Raw genomic sequence first — 17,064 nt, 5'->3', positions numbered from 1 at the left:
CCTAAGTGTGAAAAATGGTCATAAGTCACCTTTTTCCAATACCATTGTAATTTTGAACAGTCACTAAACGGACTGCTGTAAATCGAGGATTACCTGTAGCCATCCACAAGTAGTTTAGGACAGCCAAAACCTGGGCATCCACTGGATGATACTAGAAAAGATTCAGAAAAAGCTGTAACTCTTCGTTGCCATTTTAAAAAAAGATTCTGTAGATCTTTTGCAGTACAGTTCCAACATAATTAGCAAACAAGCTTTGTGGGATCAAATACCGTAATCTCTTCTATGAGCTAAATCACTAATTACCTGTCATTGTGCACTAACTGTATCTGCCTGCAATGCAGCATTTAATATGCAAACTAATTGATGTTTTTTGGTTTTTTTAGCCCGGCAGAATCATAACTTAGTTAGAGCACATACTTCATCAAACTTTTAATAAAGTCTCTGAGTGCTTCATTTGAGGGAAAAAAAAGAAATAAAGCTGGATATAATACAGTTTAAGGGTTTACAATATCAAACAAAGCAAGAGTTGAGTGCATAACTTTTTTAGCTACTAATTAGTACTATTGTGCATATTTAATATACTCAAATGATGTCACTAGCACACATGATTTTCTGTATTTAGCAGACATTCGGGAGTAATGGACACTTGCTTTATGTATCTCTGAATGGTCTGGTAAAGCAAAAAATTATTGTATTTTCAGATAAGTTCTCTAAAATACTTTTATCACTAGAGATAATGAAGAATTCTTCAAATACAAAACATTCTGGCTTGAAGGTGGCCACTTTTGAGTTTTCCAAGGATGAAATAAAACAGTTAGGAGTGGTCTTGTCCTTGTTTTTGATTGAAATTGATTGAATGACTGATAAAGGCTTTGAAAGAAACGAAGCGGTTAAATATATGGCTAGATTGGAGAAGGCGGCTTACAGTTCCATGCTTGCCAATCTGGCTGACAGAAGATACCTGTTAAAAGTAACTGCAGCTTTAGCAACTTCATGGGAAAGTTAGAATTTATGTGGGGGGGGGAAGGGATGGATGGAGGGAGGGAGGGAGGGAGGGAGGGATGGGCTTCAAGTATTGTGGTGTGATGTTTTTTTCCTCTCAGGGAGATAGTGCAAAGATGTTTGCATCAGTGGTGAAATCCAATTTTTTTTACTACCGGTTCGGTGGGTGTGGCTTGGTGGGCGTAGCAGGGGAAGGATACTGCAAACTCACCATTCCCTCCCCTCTGGGGGGGAAGGATATTGCAAAATCTGCATTCCCATCCCACTCTGGGGCCAGCCAGAGGTGGTATTTGCTGGTTCTCCAAACTACTCAAAAGTTCCTCTACCAGTTCTCCAGAACCTGTCAGAACCTGCTGGATTTCACCCATGGTTTGCATGCATATAATTCACACTCAAGTGTTGCTGGTATTACTAAGACTGTGTATGTGCAGAGTTACTAGAGTGTTGGTTAAATATTTGAAATGCATGTGACATCTCTGCATGCTTTTGCGTTAATTGGATATTGAGCTTCAGAGTACATTAAAATACAATGAAATACATAATGAATAGGACTGGTTTATTGAGATGCATTAATAGAAATGAATATTAAAGTGACTAGCTTGTTTTGTAATCTGCTAGCTGAATAACCCAAAGGGTTTGCCTACGCTCTGTTGAGAAGGTGGGGAAGGAAAGATTGAGAACAGTTTCTAACCCAAACAGATGATTTCAATAAATGAAAGCAGAACTATATTAATATTATTGTTTTCTGTGGGGGTTATTTTGGTGTTCAGAAATGTTTTTAAAATAATCCCTCCAAATTTTATGATTTGCATGATTTGCAATGGACTACAGTTCTACCTACTTTTTCACCTAGGGTGAAAACAATGAAGCTGTAACTTACCCAAATTCCTATTTCTTCATACGGAACTCAAAATCATCTTCCCAGTTTTTGTGAGGTAGACACAATCCTATGAACGGAACTAAATATGTTCAGCTTAAAGAAGAGAAGAGGGTGGGGTGGGGGATAAAAGGAGACATGGTAGCTGTTGTGTCTTGCCCGCCCTCAGAGCAGCCGGGGCCTTCTTACCTGCTCCCGAACACTGAGGAATGTATGCCTCCCGGCCCAAGTCCTGGCTCCATGCCCACACAAACTGCAGAAGAAGGAGCATCTCCCGGCCCCAGCCCTGACTCCATGCCCAGGCAAACGGAGCAGCTAGACCCCTCCCCCTCCTCCACAGCATGTGAGCCTGAGGAGGGTTTATTCCCAACAGCTGCTGATTGGTGTGACCCTCGCATCAGAAGGCTGGATAGGCGGAGGCAACAGAAGGATGGGAGGGGCAGGCCTTAATGAGTGCTGAGTCATGGAGCCACACCCCATGGCCTATATAAAGGATCTGCTTTCTGGCAGTCTCTGAGTCAGGCAAAAGTCGAACTTATCTTGCTGAAGTCACTTACTGGTCTCCTGCCTGCTCTGAGGACTTTGCTAGGACTTTGGGCAGAGCTGCAGAGGCAAGCCTGATTCGGATTTCCCTGACCCGGCCGTCAGCGGAGGAGTGGGACACGACAGTAGCAGTCTCCCAATACTTAGCTATCAGTGGTAGGAGGGTGTGGATTTATTCTCTGTAGCACTTGGGGGTAGAACAAAAACCAGCGGGTAGAAATTTTCCAGAGATCCAAGCTCAAAATAAGGAATAGTTTCCCAATCACAAGAGCTATTAAACCATGAAATAGACTGCCTTCTGGAGTTGTGGGCGCTCCATCGCTGAAGATTTTCAAATAATGGACAGTCATTTGTCTGTGCAGGGCAGTGGGTTGATTAGAAGATTTCCTAAGTGGGTTTGATTCTGTGGTTTGGGTTGGCTGATCTTGAAATAAGTGAAGAAAATTTTGACTTGGTTAATCCCACCAAAAATTCAGGGCTGTAGAGTAGAAAAATCCTAGAAAGAGTTAGTACTTAATCACTTCCATATTGTTGCCAAGTACACAAGTTGGACATACCCAGCTTGTCACTAGGAATTCAGCTTTAAGAGCTGAATTTAAGAGTTTAATTTTTTTAATGAGAAGATTAACTAAATATGCTGACTACAACAGGGCAGCTCTAGTGTATCTTATCTGTGACTATTGCCAATAAAGTGGAATTATGTAGATTTCAATAGAAGAGAATATTTTTAGCTCAGAATTAAATTGAGTGCTCCTTGGTACTCTCTGAGCTTGGTTGTTTTCTTGCAGATATTTCATTACCCCCAGGTACCATCATCAGTGCTAGAAGGGAATACAATTTGCTCTATGACAGAGAGCAAGCCCCATTCTTCTAGCACTGATGATGTTACCTAGTTCAACAGTGAAATGTCTACAAGAAAAAAACAAAACTCGGAGAGCACCAAAGACCTCATGCAGATTTATTTTGCTTGTCTTTTATAAAAAATACAATCATGTCATAATAATTACATTTACAAGGGCTTCAGCTTAAATCATACCTGCACGCCAGCTGTTGAAGTTACCAAACATTTTCTATCATTGTCCCTGCTTAGCATATGTGATCTGCTTTTTGACAGGCATTTAAACAACATTGATTTGAAATTTGGATTCCTTACAGCAGGGATGTCCAAACTTGGCCCCTGGAAGGGTGGTGGACTTCAACTCCCAGAATTCTCCAACTAGCAACTTGCTTAAATTTATAGCTCATGCTGGCTGGGGAATTCTGGGAGTTGAAGTCCACCACTCTCCAAAGGGCCAAGTTTGGACACCCCTGCCTTACAGAATGACAATCATTTAAGTCTAAATTGAATAGAAATAAATATAGTTTCAATTAAATATAATTCTGCAAACAGATAGGCTGTTCTAATTTTGTATGAACAAATAATTGAATAGCACTACCTGCATAATTCTTGGAGGCTCTTAAAAGAAACATGTTTGTTAATTTTTCCTAATCTAATCTAGTTTGGTAGCAATGAAGACAAAATAAACTCAGAATTTGCTGATCTTGAGCTTTCAGACATTGCAAATTTTCTCAGTTGTCTGAGATTACGTAAAATCCATTTATACTCATTACCCCTACTCAGACCTTCACAGTGACCCCTGAGAGGAGAGAGAAATAGGGCTATGTCTACAGTGTGGTATATCTTGCTTATTCTGTTTGCCAATTGTGTAAAACAGGAGTGAACAACCTGTGGTCCTATGTACTTTTTTCTTTCAACCTCAAATCACTCTTTAATTGTGCAGAAAACTGGCAACAAAATTTTCCGCCATCTTGAAAAGAAATTTACTGGAGTCATATAGTGGGTGCCTAAAAATAGGTCTGTCACACAAGGAATCCCTCCCACCCGATGATCCCTGAAGCTATGCCCACATAGAGGGTGTACTCCTACCCACATCTATTTTAAATTTGATCTTTGGCCACCAAAACTGCACCTTCTGTTGTTGCATATCTACAACAATATCCAAATAGAGCCTTTTCTGACTTCTACAGGATACAATAGGAATCAGGGAGAGCAGCTTCATTCTACTTCCCTTTTCCTCATTATATTCGCTATACATACACAACAGGCTTGAAATACCTTTATGTATGTTGTTGCAATCATAAAATTTAAAAGCAATGAAAAATGGAATTTCAGGTTTTGCTCTCTCCCTCCCATAGAAATATGACATGTAAGCAACCCATAAATTGGAATGCCATTTAGGAGAGACATTCACTAATTTATTGAGGGAACTTTCCCCTCGTTTTCCATCTTATATTGAATCATGAATAAATATGTCATCCTCCTGAAGATGATGTAATCCCATACTATATTTCTTATTTGCAGATTAAGCTTCTTGGTAACTTTATGATCACATCCAGGGGTGAAATGCTCCCAATTCAGACTGGATCACCCGATCCGGTAGCAATCTTGGCTGGTGGTTCAGAGAACCGGTAGCAATCGCAGTGCGAGGCTCTGCCCATCCACCCGGCTGTTGTTACTTCCTAGTGTTAACCAGGAAGTAACGTGTTTTGCACCCTCTGCACATGCGCAGAAAGGTTCTGCGCATGCACAGAGGGTGCGTGTGCACATATGATGCGCAGGGCGTGTACTTCCGAATCAGTAAAGAAGGTAAGTAGATTTCACCCCGATCACATCCATTCAATATATCTGGAAATATACTGAAATGCCAGTATAATTATTTTTAAAAAAAATCTTGTGCATGTATATGCAGCATCCGTATATTGGTTGTGACAAATAATATATTTGGAAGAATGTTTGAGTTAGGTGGGACAAGTATTGAGAAATTTAGCATATATGTTGTCATGACATAACAACATGTCAAAACAGCAAACAAGTAACTAAAGACAAGATGAGCATAATGGGAATGGATGACTTGGATGTTATGTTGAAATTTCAAAGACAAAGCAGCAGCTTAATAATAATAAAAAACACATCTTAACGCCTACACAATTATTTTGTGTACATTGGAATCTCCGAAGCTGTAATGTATGCAATGAGAAAATTTTAAAAAATGAGCAAAGTTTCACAACACAGCTTATCTGATGTTTTATTGGAATTACTATATAAATCCTTTAAAAACATTTCAGCAATATTGTAGAAAACAAATTCATATATAAAATGAAAATACATATTTGCAGCTTTTGATAGCATTCCATATGTTTAACTCAACATTATCTTTATTTTTTATGTTTAATTCATATTATTGTAATTTGATAGTTATGAGCCACCTTAAGTCATTGAGAGTCAGATGGCATACCAATTTGTTAAACTATTGTTGCTGTTATTGTTGCTCCATATGTTTAACTCAACATTATCTTTATTTTTTATGTTTAATTCATATTATTGTAATTTGATAGTTATGAGCCACCTAAAGTCATTGAGAGTCAGATGACATACCAATTTGCTAAACTACTATTGTTGCTGTTATTGTTGCTCCTGTTGCTGGAACACTGGAGATAAAATGCATCTCAAGGCAATAAGCATGTTATTCCATAATAAAAATACTGAAATTCAGATGCATACCAAACTAGCAAAATGAACACTGAAAAACAAATTCATTTTTCCAATAGGTAGGAGAGTATGTAAGTAAATAAATAGGGATAGAATTGATTACTGGGTTTGCTTTACTACTAACCTGATGAAAATATGCTCTTTGTAGTCTTCAGTATAGAATTAATATCCTTCAACATGCCTCTTGTGTTGACATTCTCTTTTAGCTCTGTATCTCTTTTATTTAAAAGATTCCAAGCTGATAAAAAATGAGCTCAAAGTATATTTTTAAAGACACTGATTTATAAAAGAATTATACAGTAAGGTTCTGTATTACCCTCAAGACAGAAACAGATATTCATTGACTATGAATGCGTTTTTTTAGTTTCTATGTTCACCCTTTATGTATTCACTGACATTTTTTGTCCCATATCTGTGAATGTAGAGAAAAGGCTGGTAATGGTTCCCTTTAAAAGAAAAAAGTGATTTCAAGATCAGCTGTAGCGAATGCAATAAATAAGAAGTGAATTACTTGTGGGACTTAAATATGAACAACTGGCTGGCTTGTTCTATGCAAAATATAGGAGGGTACAGTTATAATGAAATGTTTTGAGTATAATGATGTGGCTGTAATTTACTCCCACAGAAATCTTGAGTAGTGGAGAAGTAGAAGGTTTCTTGGTTCCAGTGAAAATCCATTTTGTCTATGCAGTACACTGAGGAAGAGATTTTGTTAGAAAGAAGCTTAAGTATGATAGCTCTTTGATTACTTAACATTTTAATTGAATTTTTTTTTGTTGCTTAGACACTGGCCATAAACCTAAATTCAAACTTTTTAGTTTGCCGTGGAGAACGCATCTCAATTTGGGAGTAAGTTGACAGAATTGCCAAGAGCAAAAGGTGTTGATTGCTATTATGCACATACCTCAATTGTGCATTAAATTAAGGATGTGCATTTTAATTTATGATAATTTCAAGGTGGGATAGCAAAATCTTAATTAAATTGAAAGGTTTTTCCAGTGGGATAGATATGCTGTGCCCAATTCTTATTAATTAGAAGCAACCGCCCTATCTGTGAACTCATTAGGGGATCTTCTAATTTGCTTAATTCAACTTTTCGCCAGCTATAGAAAAAAATATCAGTCCTGAGCCATCACAACTTCCCAACAGCCATGATATTCAGTCATGATGTTTGGAACAGTATTTGATTGTCACAGTGGTTTGCAGTGACATTTTTCTTGCATTTGGCAGGTGTATTTTTTTTTTAAAGCAATAAAATTCTTTTTTCACTTTTCAAAATGGTCTCCTACATTATTGTTTTTTCTCGTGGCCCAAGCTTTGCATTGCCAGAAATAGAAAGTCCTGTTCTGCATCCATTGTGCCTGGTATAGACTGTCAGCAGTTTGTTTGTTTTACTTATTGAAAACCTGCTGTGTTCTGGGCCTAGTCTTGTACAGCAGGATGTGATTTAATTGCCTTTCTTCTGTTTGCTTGTTTGTTTTTTTGCTGCCTGCTATGGTGCTTTTCCTTAGTGTATTGCAGGGGTCTGCAAACTTGGCTCTTTTAAGACATGTGGACTTCAACTCCCAGAGTTCCTCAGCCAGCAAACCTGGCTGAGGAACTCTGGGAGTTGAAGTCCACATGTCTTAAAAGAGCCAAATTTGCAGATCCCTGGTGTATTATAATGATCCTGGTAGCTAGGAAGGCAAATCGTTATTACAGTACTATTCAAATTCTTAGCCAATAATCATGTTTTGTCCAGTTTTCAATCAATTTAAAGCAGATGTTTAGGTTTTAAGTTCTGTAATGTTGTTTAGCCTCATTGAAAGTGTAGAAAGGAATCATTCTTTCTAAATACAGTAATTATTGCTCTCAAATGTGGTTGAAGTCAGATAAATATTGATTCTAGAGTCTATATTCTAGAATTGTGAGTAATCTCAATTTTTTCTTCTGAGCACTGCCTTGATAGTCACTGGAAAGGGGTTACAAATTTCCACTCTGTTTTTGATACAAACCATCTTTATACCTGAATGCTTTGTAATCATCTGTTGTTTTCTCTCCCCATTGTTTCTATGCAGAAAAATAGAGGTTTTTGAAGTTAGGCTAAGAGTCTTACGTAGCAGCAGAATGGCAGATATTTGTCATTAATTTAATTCAGTTTAAGATTGGAACTGCTTATCCAAATAGCCACTTCCGATTTATGCTCGCCGTCAACTGTCAAAGCCATAGCAAGAAAATATATGGGTTTCATTTGATAGTGGTTTTTATTTCATTTTATTTGAAGATGGTGCTCATAGAACCTCTTGAGAATAGGACAGATGCTTTTCCCTTGGTGAGAGGAACAAATCAGAGCCTCTGGTTTTGCATATTAAGCTAAATACACCACAGGCAAAGCCATATATGTTTATTAGTCATGCTTGCTTGTGACAAGTTCCTCTGGGTATATTCAGAAGAGTTTATATCAGCATAATGCAGACTGGTTCATTATCATACAGTCTAGAAAACCTGATTAAGAATGACGTGCAAGGGAAGAATGATATGTGATGTTTTAAACTCTTAGAAGAAAATCACATAAATTCTAAAATATCCAGAGACATTAATACTTTCCCCCTTTTATTTTGTAGATTGCTTTGAAATATGATCCACAGGTAGAAGAAGATCTCCGCAACTGGATTGAAGAAGTTACTGGAATGAGCATTGGCCCAAATTTCCAGCTGGGCTTAAAGGACGGCATTATACTATGCGAGTAAGCAATGCTTTTAAAATTCTCCTTCAAGTAGATCTGTTTAAGCCTAAAACAGCAGCTGTTGGGCATAAATCAAAATTTATAGTTTCCATTTTTAAAATGTTATGTACACATGTCTGTGTCTTAGAAAGGCTATATATGTTTTCCAGAGATCTGTATATTACGTAATTGTTGAAAGTGCAGGTTTGAAGAACTGGAACCTACCAAAATAACTCTGTAGCTCTTAAAAACAACAGAATACTCCTTTATAACTGTCTCTTCAGCTGAATTAACATTATCAACATTTCATGCATTTTTTGTTCTCTATGAAATAAGCTTGCCTGTTACTAAAATATCCTATAATTTTCATGTCAGGTTTTTAAAAATTGGAACTTCAAGAAACTTCTTATATTTTGCATACAGGAAAATGCAGTATAATGGTTGAACAAAATTATAAGGTAGCTAGTCCATGGAAAATGTGAAACTTAATGCAGTTTGTACCTAAGATCATGTTCTTGTATGAAAAAAACATAAAATACCATTGATAGCAGGATTAACACTTTTTTTTAGCGTGCTATTAAAATTTAGATTATAGCTTTGTAAAAAGAAAGAAAATAGAAAAAGGCCTTTTACTTCATCACTTTTGCAGGCTTATCAACAAACTCCAGCCAGGATCAATAAAGAAAATAAACCAGTCCAAGTTAAACTGGCACCAGGTAAGCTATGTTTTATTTTCTATTTGTTTTTTCTTTAAGAAGAATTGTAATGAATAAAAGTTAATGGCCAGTGGTTTTCAAAAAGAGACTCATTGAAGTTTTATTTTTCAGGAACCACTAATGGTTTACAGACAGTATTAACTACTGTAAGCACTAATGTTAGAGTGACAGAATTATGATTTTAGTAATTAGACTGTATCATCCCTGTACATTTATTTCCCACAAATAGAAAAGCAAGGAGGAAGATAGTTCTTAAGAAAAATCAGAGAAGCAGAAGTTCTGTTAAAAGCTTTCTTGAGATAGGAGAAATTTCTATCTCTTGGCAATTTTTCTCTAAATTTTCATAGCTCAAGGAATCTAATACTATGCCCTCACTTTCCAAATAGGGGGGCTCTGTAGTAGTACAAGAATGAAAATCAATAACTGCATCTCTTTTAAATTAGAAATTTGCCCCATTTTTCAAAGGAAATGATTTTTCACATTATATGTATCAGGAACAATTAAATGGATGAATACCTACATCCAACAAAATAAACCTCCAAATACAACAGAAGCTGAAGCAAAATTATTTTTTACAACAGTGGTATAAATATTATGGGATCATATTAGCTGGACACTTTTTTATTTATTTATTTAAAGTTATTCAACTTTAAAATCAAAGTTGAATAAAATAAAATTACACTGTTCTGATATCATGTTAAATCAGTGAAATTTTTTTTTTTTTGCATTTATATCCCGCCCTTCTCCGAAGACTCAGGGCGGCTTACACTATGTCAAGCAATAGTCTTCATCCATTTGTATATTATATACAAAGTCAACTTATTGCCCCCAACAATCTGGGTCCTCATTTTACCTACCTTATAAAGGATGGAAGGCTGAGTCAACCTTGGGCCTGGTGGGACTTGAACCTGCAGTAATTGCAAGCAGCTGCTGTTAATAACAGACTGTCTTAGCAGTCTGAGCCACCAGATTCTCTTCCTGTTTTCTGTTATGCTTGACTTTCAAGTTTCATTTAAGTGCCCTTTTCCTCAATTAAAAATATCTTATTTACAGATATGTGTGCCTAAATCGTAACTATTATTAAAAACAGCCAGAACAGTGATTTGAAGGAGGATGCTGGCAGGTAGCATTTCTCCCATCGATGTGAATTCCACCTAATTTGGCCTTTCTCAAACAATAGCCCTCCACAATTATTGGTACCAAGTAATGTATATCTCCACTTTAAGTAAACAAACGTTAACGAGTTGTAAGAGTGTGACTTCTTACATTTGTTTTTAGCTGGAGAACATTGGAAATTTTATCAAGGCCATTCAACAATATGGCATGAAACCACATGATATTTTTGAAGCAAATGATCTCTTTGAGAATGGAAATATGACCCAAGTTCAAACTTCATTGGTGGCACTTGCAGGCTTGGTAAGTACATTAATCCATGGAGTCCAACACACAATTTATCATCCTTAGGAAATAACAAATCTTATAACAGTGGTTCACATCATTTGTTGTCTAAATTATAGAACAGGCATGCCCATGAATTTCATAATTTGAGTTTGTATTATGGCGCCTTAAGTTAATTCATTAAGTTAATGAATCCCATGAATTTGTCTGCACAACAATCATTACTTTACCATGTAACATCAACAAAGCAATAGGTCAAAATGTCAAATCAAGAATCTGATCATTGATTTTGAATAAACATGACAAACTTTCATTCTTTCACAGGAGCGGACAATCATACAAAAGCCACGCCTTACTTACTGAAATTGGCTCTTGTGAGAGCAGGGTGTTTGGGGGGCATTTGCATGATACCATCGTTCTGTCATCATTGCAATTTGTTATAAACACCACTATATTGGATATTTGTATCTTAATAAGTGATTAGAGAAAAGTACAAGAAATACTGAGGGGGGGGGTCCGTGGTGCTCTCTGAACTTGGTTATTTTCTTGCAAACATTTCATTACCCAAACTAGATAACATCATCAGTGCTAAATAAGGAGGGGTGTTTGTTCTCAGTTGATATTCTAGTGGCTTGCCCTGTCAGTGTTGATGGGAGAGGCTTTGGAGGTTCTTTGGTTGGGCTTTTTACTGTTAGCTTGTTTGGCAGTTCCTTGATTTGGGTATTGTTTACTTCTTGATTGTTGGTCTGAGGTTAATCAAGATTTATCAATACTTTTGTTTGGGGTATTGGATAATATAAACTGAGAGCAAATCCCACTCCTTACTAGCACTGATGATGTTAACTAATTTGAATGATTAAACATCTGCAAGAACACAATCAAGCTCAGAGAGCACTGAGGATGCCTCATTTCAACCCCGAGCTACAAATACTTTCTTTTATTAAAAGTACAAGAAATACTAAATGTAATTTTAACCTATGTTTAGGCAAAAACCAAAGGATTCCACACTACAATTGATATTGGTGTTAAATATGCAGAAAAGCAAGCGAGAAGTTTTGATGCTGGAAAACTCAAGGCTGGACAAAGTGTGATTGGTTTGCAGGTAAGCAAAAAGGATAAAAGATACTAAATTAATATGCAGAGAAAGTTTTTCGGATGTAATTGCCTATGATTTATACCGTAGTCCAAAAAGAAGTAATGAGATTTACATTACCACGGAGCAGTTCTCCAATAGTTCCAAGTTGAACTACTTTTAGACTATACTTGGCAATAAGGCAACTTTTTATTTTAAAGATGCTCCAGGTACATTTTTCACCTCAGAAAAGACAAGCCATTATAAAGCAGCAGTTTATTCCAGCATAGGCTGTTTTAGATGAGGCCTTCTAGATGAAATTAGGAATCCAAAGTTATGGGTGTTAATGCTACTATTACTATAAAATTACAACAATAGAATCTTGCAAGTCCAACACCCCCTTTATCTTCATGAGAACTTTGGGTCATGTCTGAGGCACTTCCCTGAATTGTATTTCTGCTCTATACTCAAATTTCTGTCATCTGGACTGTTATCTTGGTTGTTGCTTCCTCCTCTTCCTCAAGGTTATTCCTTATGCTAGTTGCATTTACAATGATGTTTACCCAGATATTAGACTCTTTGCATATGTAAGATTTGGGAGTGGGTGGTGGTGGGGAGAGCAGAAGATGCAAGCTGTGGTGACAAGGAGACAGTTGGCTACTCCAACATGGCTTTTGCTTCATATCAGATCTATAGATATTACAAAAATATATCTGAAATAGATTTTGCCATAATTTGGAAAAAATTCCAACATCATAACAGAGACGTGGATGTTGATGGTTTTTTGATTTGGTATCATTAGGTAATGTTTGCCCATGAATTACCATTTTTGTGAGCTGCCAAACATGGGAGGTGGCATAGTCCATAAGTCTAACTAAGCTAAGCTAAACGTAACTAAAGCCAAGAATGTTAACTGTACCAAGGAACAGAAAAGCTAATGGTGTAAGAGTTTGAGTTAGAGGTGAGAACATCCTGAAATTTTAAGATGGTGGATAAGGTAAGGGGCAGTTTTTGTTTCTGGGCAGTATATCTTGTTCTAGGCCTCATTAAAAAAAAACAGGTTGGGTTTAGTCTATTTTGTCTTTTAATTTTTTATATATTTGGCATCCATGATGATATTTTTTGTATCTATTACTGCATGTACATGTTCTGTTTTCACTGATTTTTTTTCATACAGGGGTTTTGCCTTGTTTTTTTATAAATATCCATCACATGTTTTTGCATAATCAGTTTCTGTTAAATAAATTTTTGGGCAAGGCAAGTATTTCAGTATCATGGACCTTACTTCATACTTAAGTGGTCAGTAGAGGGGGCGTGCATAAGTTCACTAATGTGCCTATCGTCCCTGTCATTGTATTTTTATTTTCTTTTATTCTTGTTCTCGTTTTTGTTCGACAAATTCTAATGAATGAATGAATAATTTGGGACTGCAAGCCTTACCCTCCATCCTAAAGTCAAGTTCCTTGGCTTCGGTTCTTTTAGCTATATAGATAGTGCTCAACTTAACAGCAGTTCATTTAGTGACCAAAGTTACAACGGCCCTCAAAAAAGTGACTTATGACCAACTTTCACACTTACGACTGTTGCAGCATCCCCATGGTCACGTGATTTACATTCAGATGCTTGACAACTGGTTCATATTTATGATGGTTGCAGTGTCTGGGGTCATGTGACAATCTTTTGCAACCTTCTGACAAGCAAAGTCACTGGGGAAGCCAGATTCACTTAACAAACGTGTTACTAACCTAACAATTGCAGTGATTCACTTAACAAATGTGGCAAGAAAAGTCATAAAATGGGGAAAAACTTAACAAATTTCTCACTTAGCAACATAAATTCCGGGCGTAACTGTGGTCATAAATTGAGGACTACCTGTACCACTTCACTCTCTGTAATTGATGCTTATTTGGATATTAGTCATACATATCACAACAAACATTTGAGGGTTTTTTTTTCTTTTAAATTGTATTCTCTAATTGATTGTAGATGGGGACTAACAAATGTGCTAGCCAGGCAGGAATGACAGCTTATGGAACTAGGAGACATCTCTATGATCCAAAGATGCAAACAGACAAGCCATTTGACCAGACAACAATTAGCCTGCAGATGGGGACTAATAAAGGAGCCAGTCAGGTAAGGAATGTCTACTTTCTGATCTAGATTTCCAAACCTTCTCTTCAGAATTGTATTTAATAGTCTAATTATTGGAACAGACTGACTCTGGTTAGTCTCAGTGTGTTTTTTATCCTTCAGTTAAATCTTGGGAAAAAGTAGAATATTCTGAAGGCTTTTCTTTGTATTCTTTACATTATACCATTAAGTACTGAAGTAACAAGAGTCCTAACAAATTAGTTTCCCCATGTTCTGTGTAGAACTATGGAACAACACTGTTTAATGAACTTTAGTTTTACGGTATTTGACATGGATCCTAGCTGTAGTATTTAAAGACACAGTGGTAGCTTGGTACTTGTCGTTAACTGGTTTTGAGTGGTGCGATGGGTACTAAAAACGAGCACCAAACAAACAATGTGACTTACCACATGACCCTTTGAATTTCCTATCTGTCCCTCTTCCTATGTCTTCAGCGGCCTTTCCAGCATGGCTGACTTCCTATCTGCCGTCTTCAGACATCCCCTGCTTCCTTTTGCAAAGACCTTCCTAGCATGGCCAACTTCCTGTCCGTTCTCCGCAGCCGTCCCCCTCTTCCGATCATAGAGTGTCAAGTAGCAAACAAACAATGAGTACTGGGACATTTTCGCATCAAAATGCGTTGAGTACCAAATCCAACGAGTTTTGAAGCAGTCGAGTACCAAGGTACCACTGTAGTCCTCAACTTACAATTGGGGGCCCAACTCTCAGTCAGAGTAAAATAAGATGTCACAGGATTGCTTCACTCAATGACCACAATCTTAGCACTCCCTGTTGTGGTCATTAAGTAATCTTGCAGATTGTTAAGCTGAGTCCCAGGTAAGGAATGTGGTATGCCTTGCGAAGGTGGGAGAGGCCTGTCGCAGGCCGCTTGTGTTTCTCCTCTCAGGAGCTGAAAAACCTCCTGCTGAAACCTAAGCAGAACTTTTAGCCCAAAGGGACAAATCATGTACAACCTGAACTGGTTCAAGATCTTCTCCACCCTGCAGAGGCACCTCACATGCCTTACCTTACTGCCTTGCATCTCCACTCTGGAGCTGAAAATCCTCCCTACCAACCAAGCAGGATTTTCAACCCAAATGCAGAGATTTGTGCACATCCTGGGCTGGGCTTCCCCCACCCAGAAGCACCCACATTCCTTATCTTAACATGCTGCCTCTCCAGTCAAGGACTAAAAATCTTGCTTGGATTTCAGCTCGCTTTTCTCTCAGAGAGCTGGCTGAAAGAGCCCCTGTAGGATTTCAGCTCTGTGTCTGTTTGGATTTGGTGTGGAGGTTTTCAGCCAGCTCCCAGAGACAAGAGGAAGTCTTCTTGGCAAGTGGCAGCAACTTGCATTGACTTTCTGGGGAAACCAGAGAAGTTTGCAAACGACAGTCACATGGTCACAGTGTGCTTGGCAACCAATCAGAAGTGCCAATAGAGTTCCAGGCACTTAGATTGTGATCATGTGATCAGGAAAGCGACGCGGTAGAACGTTTAGTGATTGTTAGAGAAGCATGTAAAGCTCCCTTTCTGGGGCCATCATTAATTTGAATCAACCTTAAGTGGAGAGTCTTAAGTATTAACTATATTACTAGTAGTTACTATAATCCCTGAAATATTTTTGTATTTGTTTTTTAGGCAGGGATGCCTGCACCAGGAACAAGGCGAGACATCTATGACCAGAAGGTCACATTACAGCCCATTGATAACACTACAATTTCACTACAAATGGGCACCAACAAAGTAGCTTCACAGAAGGGGATGAGTGTATATGGGCTTGGACGGCAAGTGTATGATCCTAAGTATTGTGCTGCACCAACAGAACCTGTCATTCATAATGGAAGCCAAGGAACGGGAACTAATGGATCAGAAATCAGTGATAGTGATTATCAGGCAGAATATCCAGATGACTATCACGGCGAATACCAAGATGAATATCAGAGAGATTACCACGGTCAATACAGTGACCATGGCATTGATTACTAGATTTGCCTCAAAAGCTCAGTATTAGTTTATTATTTTATTCAAGAAAAACGAAACTAGCCTTGTGGAATTGTTACCCATCCTTTACACATTATGCTTCATGTACTTAAGGAAATATTGCCTTACATAACATTCCTTTTTCCTTTCTTTGCCCTTTTCTTCTCTAGTTGCCTTTAGTGCTGTAACATTTGCAGTCTACAGCATAACCAATTAACAGCATATGAAGTAAAAAGGAATACTGTGAAAGGGAACTTCTCGTATACAGCCAAGTCTTTTAATAATAAGGAACTATGCATTTTTTTTACAATCTTGTTCTGAAATAGGCATCTTACATACTATACCAAGCTTTTCCTTTTAAACTTTTTTATTTACAGCTCCATTCTGTGGAAGACTGTAAATGCTTTTATTCATTAAGTTAATTCTGGACCATACCATCAAAATAAAGTTAATAGTTAAATAGTTAAAAATGTTGGTTTTGTACTTGCTTGCTTATCTCCTGAAGTCATAGTAGAAATAATAAATGTGCATTTGTGATTGTGTATGTTTCATCATAATGTCTAAATTCACCAAAATTCTAGGAAAAGCTTTCTTTTTTAGAAGGGAACTAGTATTAAATTCTGAGCCCACAAAAATCTTTACATTTTGAAGGTCATTGACTTTATTTTCTGTGCCATATATCCATGTAGAATTGCCTTTCCTTTGAATTGTATTTATTGCCACATTTCTCATCATCAACTGATCTTGTTGTATTTTTTATAAATAAATATTGTTTTCTTGAAGATGTAGAACATGTATTATTAAAAAAACAAATGCTAGTCATAGAAGTTATCAAGGAGTCAGATGGAGACAAGCAACTTCAAAATCAAATTAAGTAAAATTATAACAAAGTAGTAGAAGGCAACTGCCTACACCATGGGTGTCAAACTTGCGGTGTCACGTGATTGTTTCACGATGTTTTTTCCCTTCACAGAGCTGGGGTGGCTGTGGTCTCTGTGATGCATCCGGCTCGTGGACCACCAGTTTGACACCCCTGGCCTACAGTAAGGCATTCAACATGAAAACTAGAAAAGTAGAAATTCTATGTTGTTA

The 17,064-nt window shown here is 37.3% G+C and overlaps 1 protein-coding gene across 2 annotated transcripts in view; it reads left to right on the top strand.

The window, feature by feature from the left end:
* Nucleotides 1-16,754, top strand: part of CNN3 (calponin 3) — a 105,686-nt gene extending 88,932 nt beyond the window's left edge. For both annotated transcript variants that reach the window (XM_058176105.1, XM_058176106.1), the window contains 6 exons: nucleotides 8,576-8,697; nucleotides 9,326-9,392; nucleotides 10,671-10,808; nucleotides 11,776-11,892; nucleotides 13,849-13,995; nucleotides 15,631-16,754. In XM_058176105.1, the coding sequence (XP_058032088.1) occupies nucleotides 8,576-8,697; nucleotides 9,326-9,392; nucleotides 10,671-10,808; nucleotides 11,776-11,892; nucleotides 13,849-13,995; nucleotides 15,631-15,978 (939 nt within the window). In that variant the 3' untranslated portion in view covers nucleotides 15,979-16,754. The remainder of the gene's footprint in view (nucleotides 1-8,575; nucleotides 8,698-9,325; nucleotides 9,393-10,670; nucleotides 10,809-11,775; nucleotides 11,893-13,848; nucleotides 13,996-15,630) is intronic.
* Nucleotides 16,755-17,064: the final 310 nt, after the last annotated feature.

Source organism: Ahaetulla prasina, chromosome 3 (assembly GCF_028640845.1).
Source record: "Ahaetulla prasina isolate Xishuangbanna chromosome 3, ASM2864084v1, whole genome shotgun sequence".
Taxonomy (NCBI): Eukaryota; Metazoa; Chordata; class Lepidosauria; order Squamata; family Colubridae; genus Ahaetulla; species Ahaetulla prasina.
This window is presented reverse-complemented; position numbering and strand designations above follow the sequence as displayed.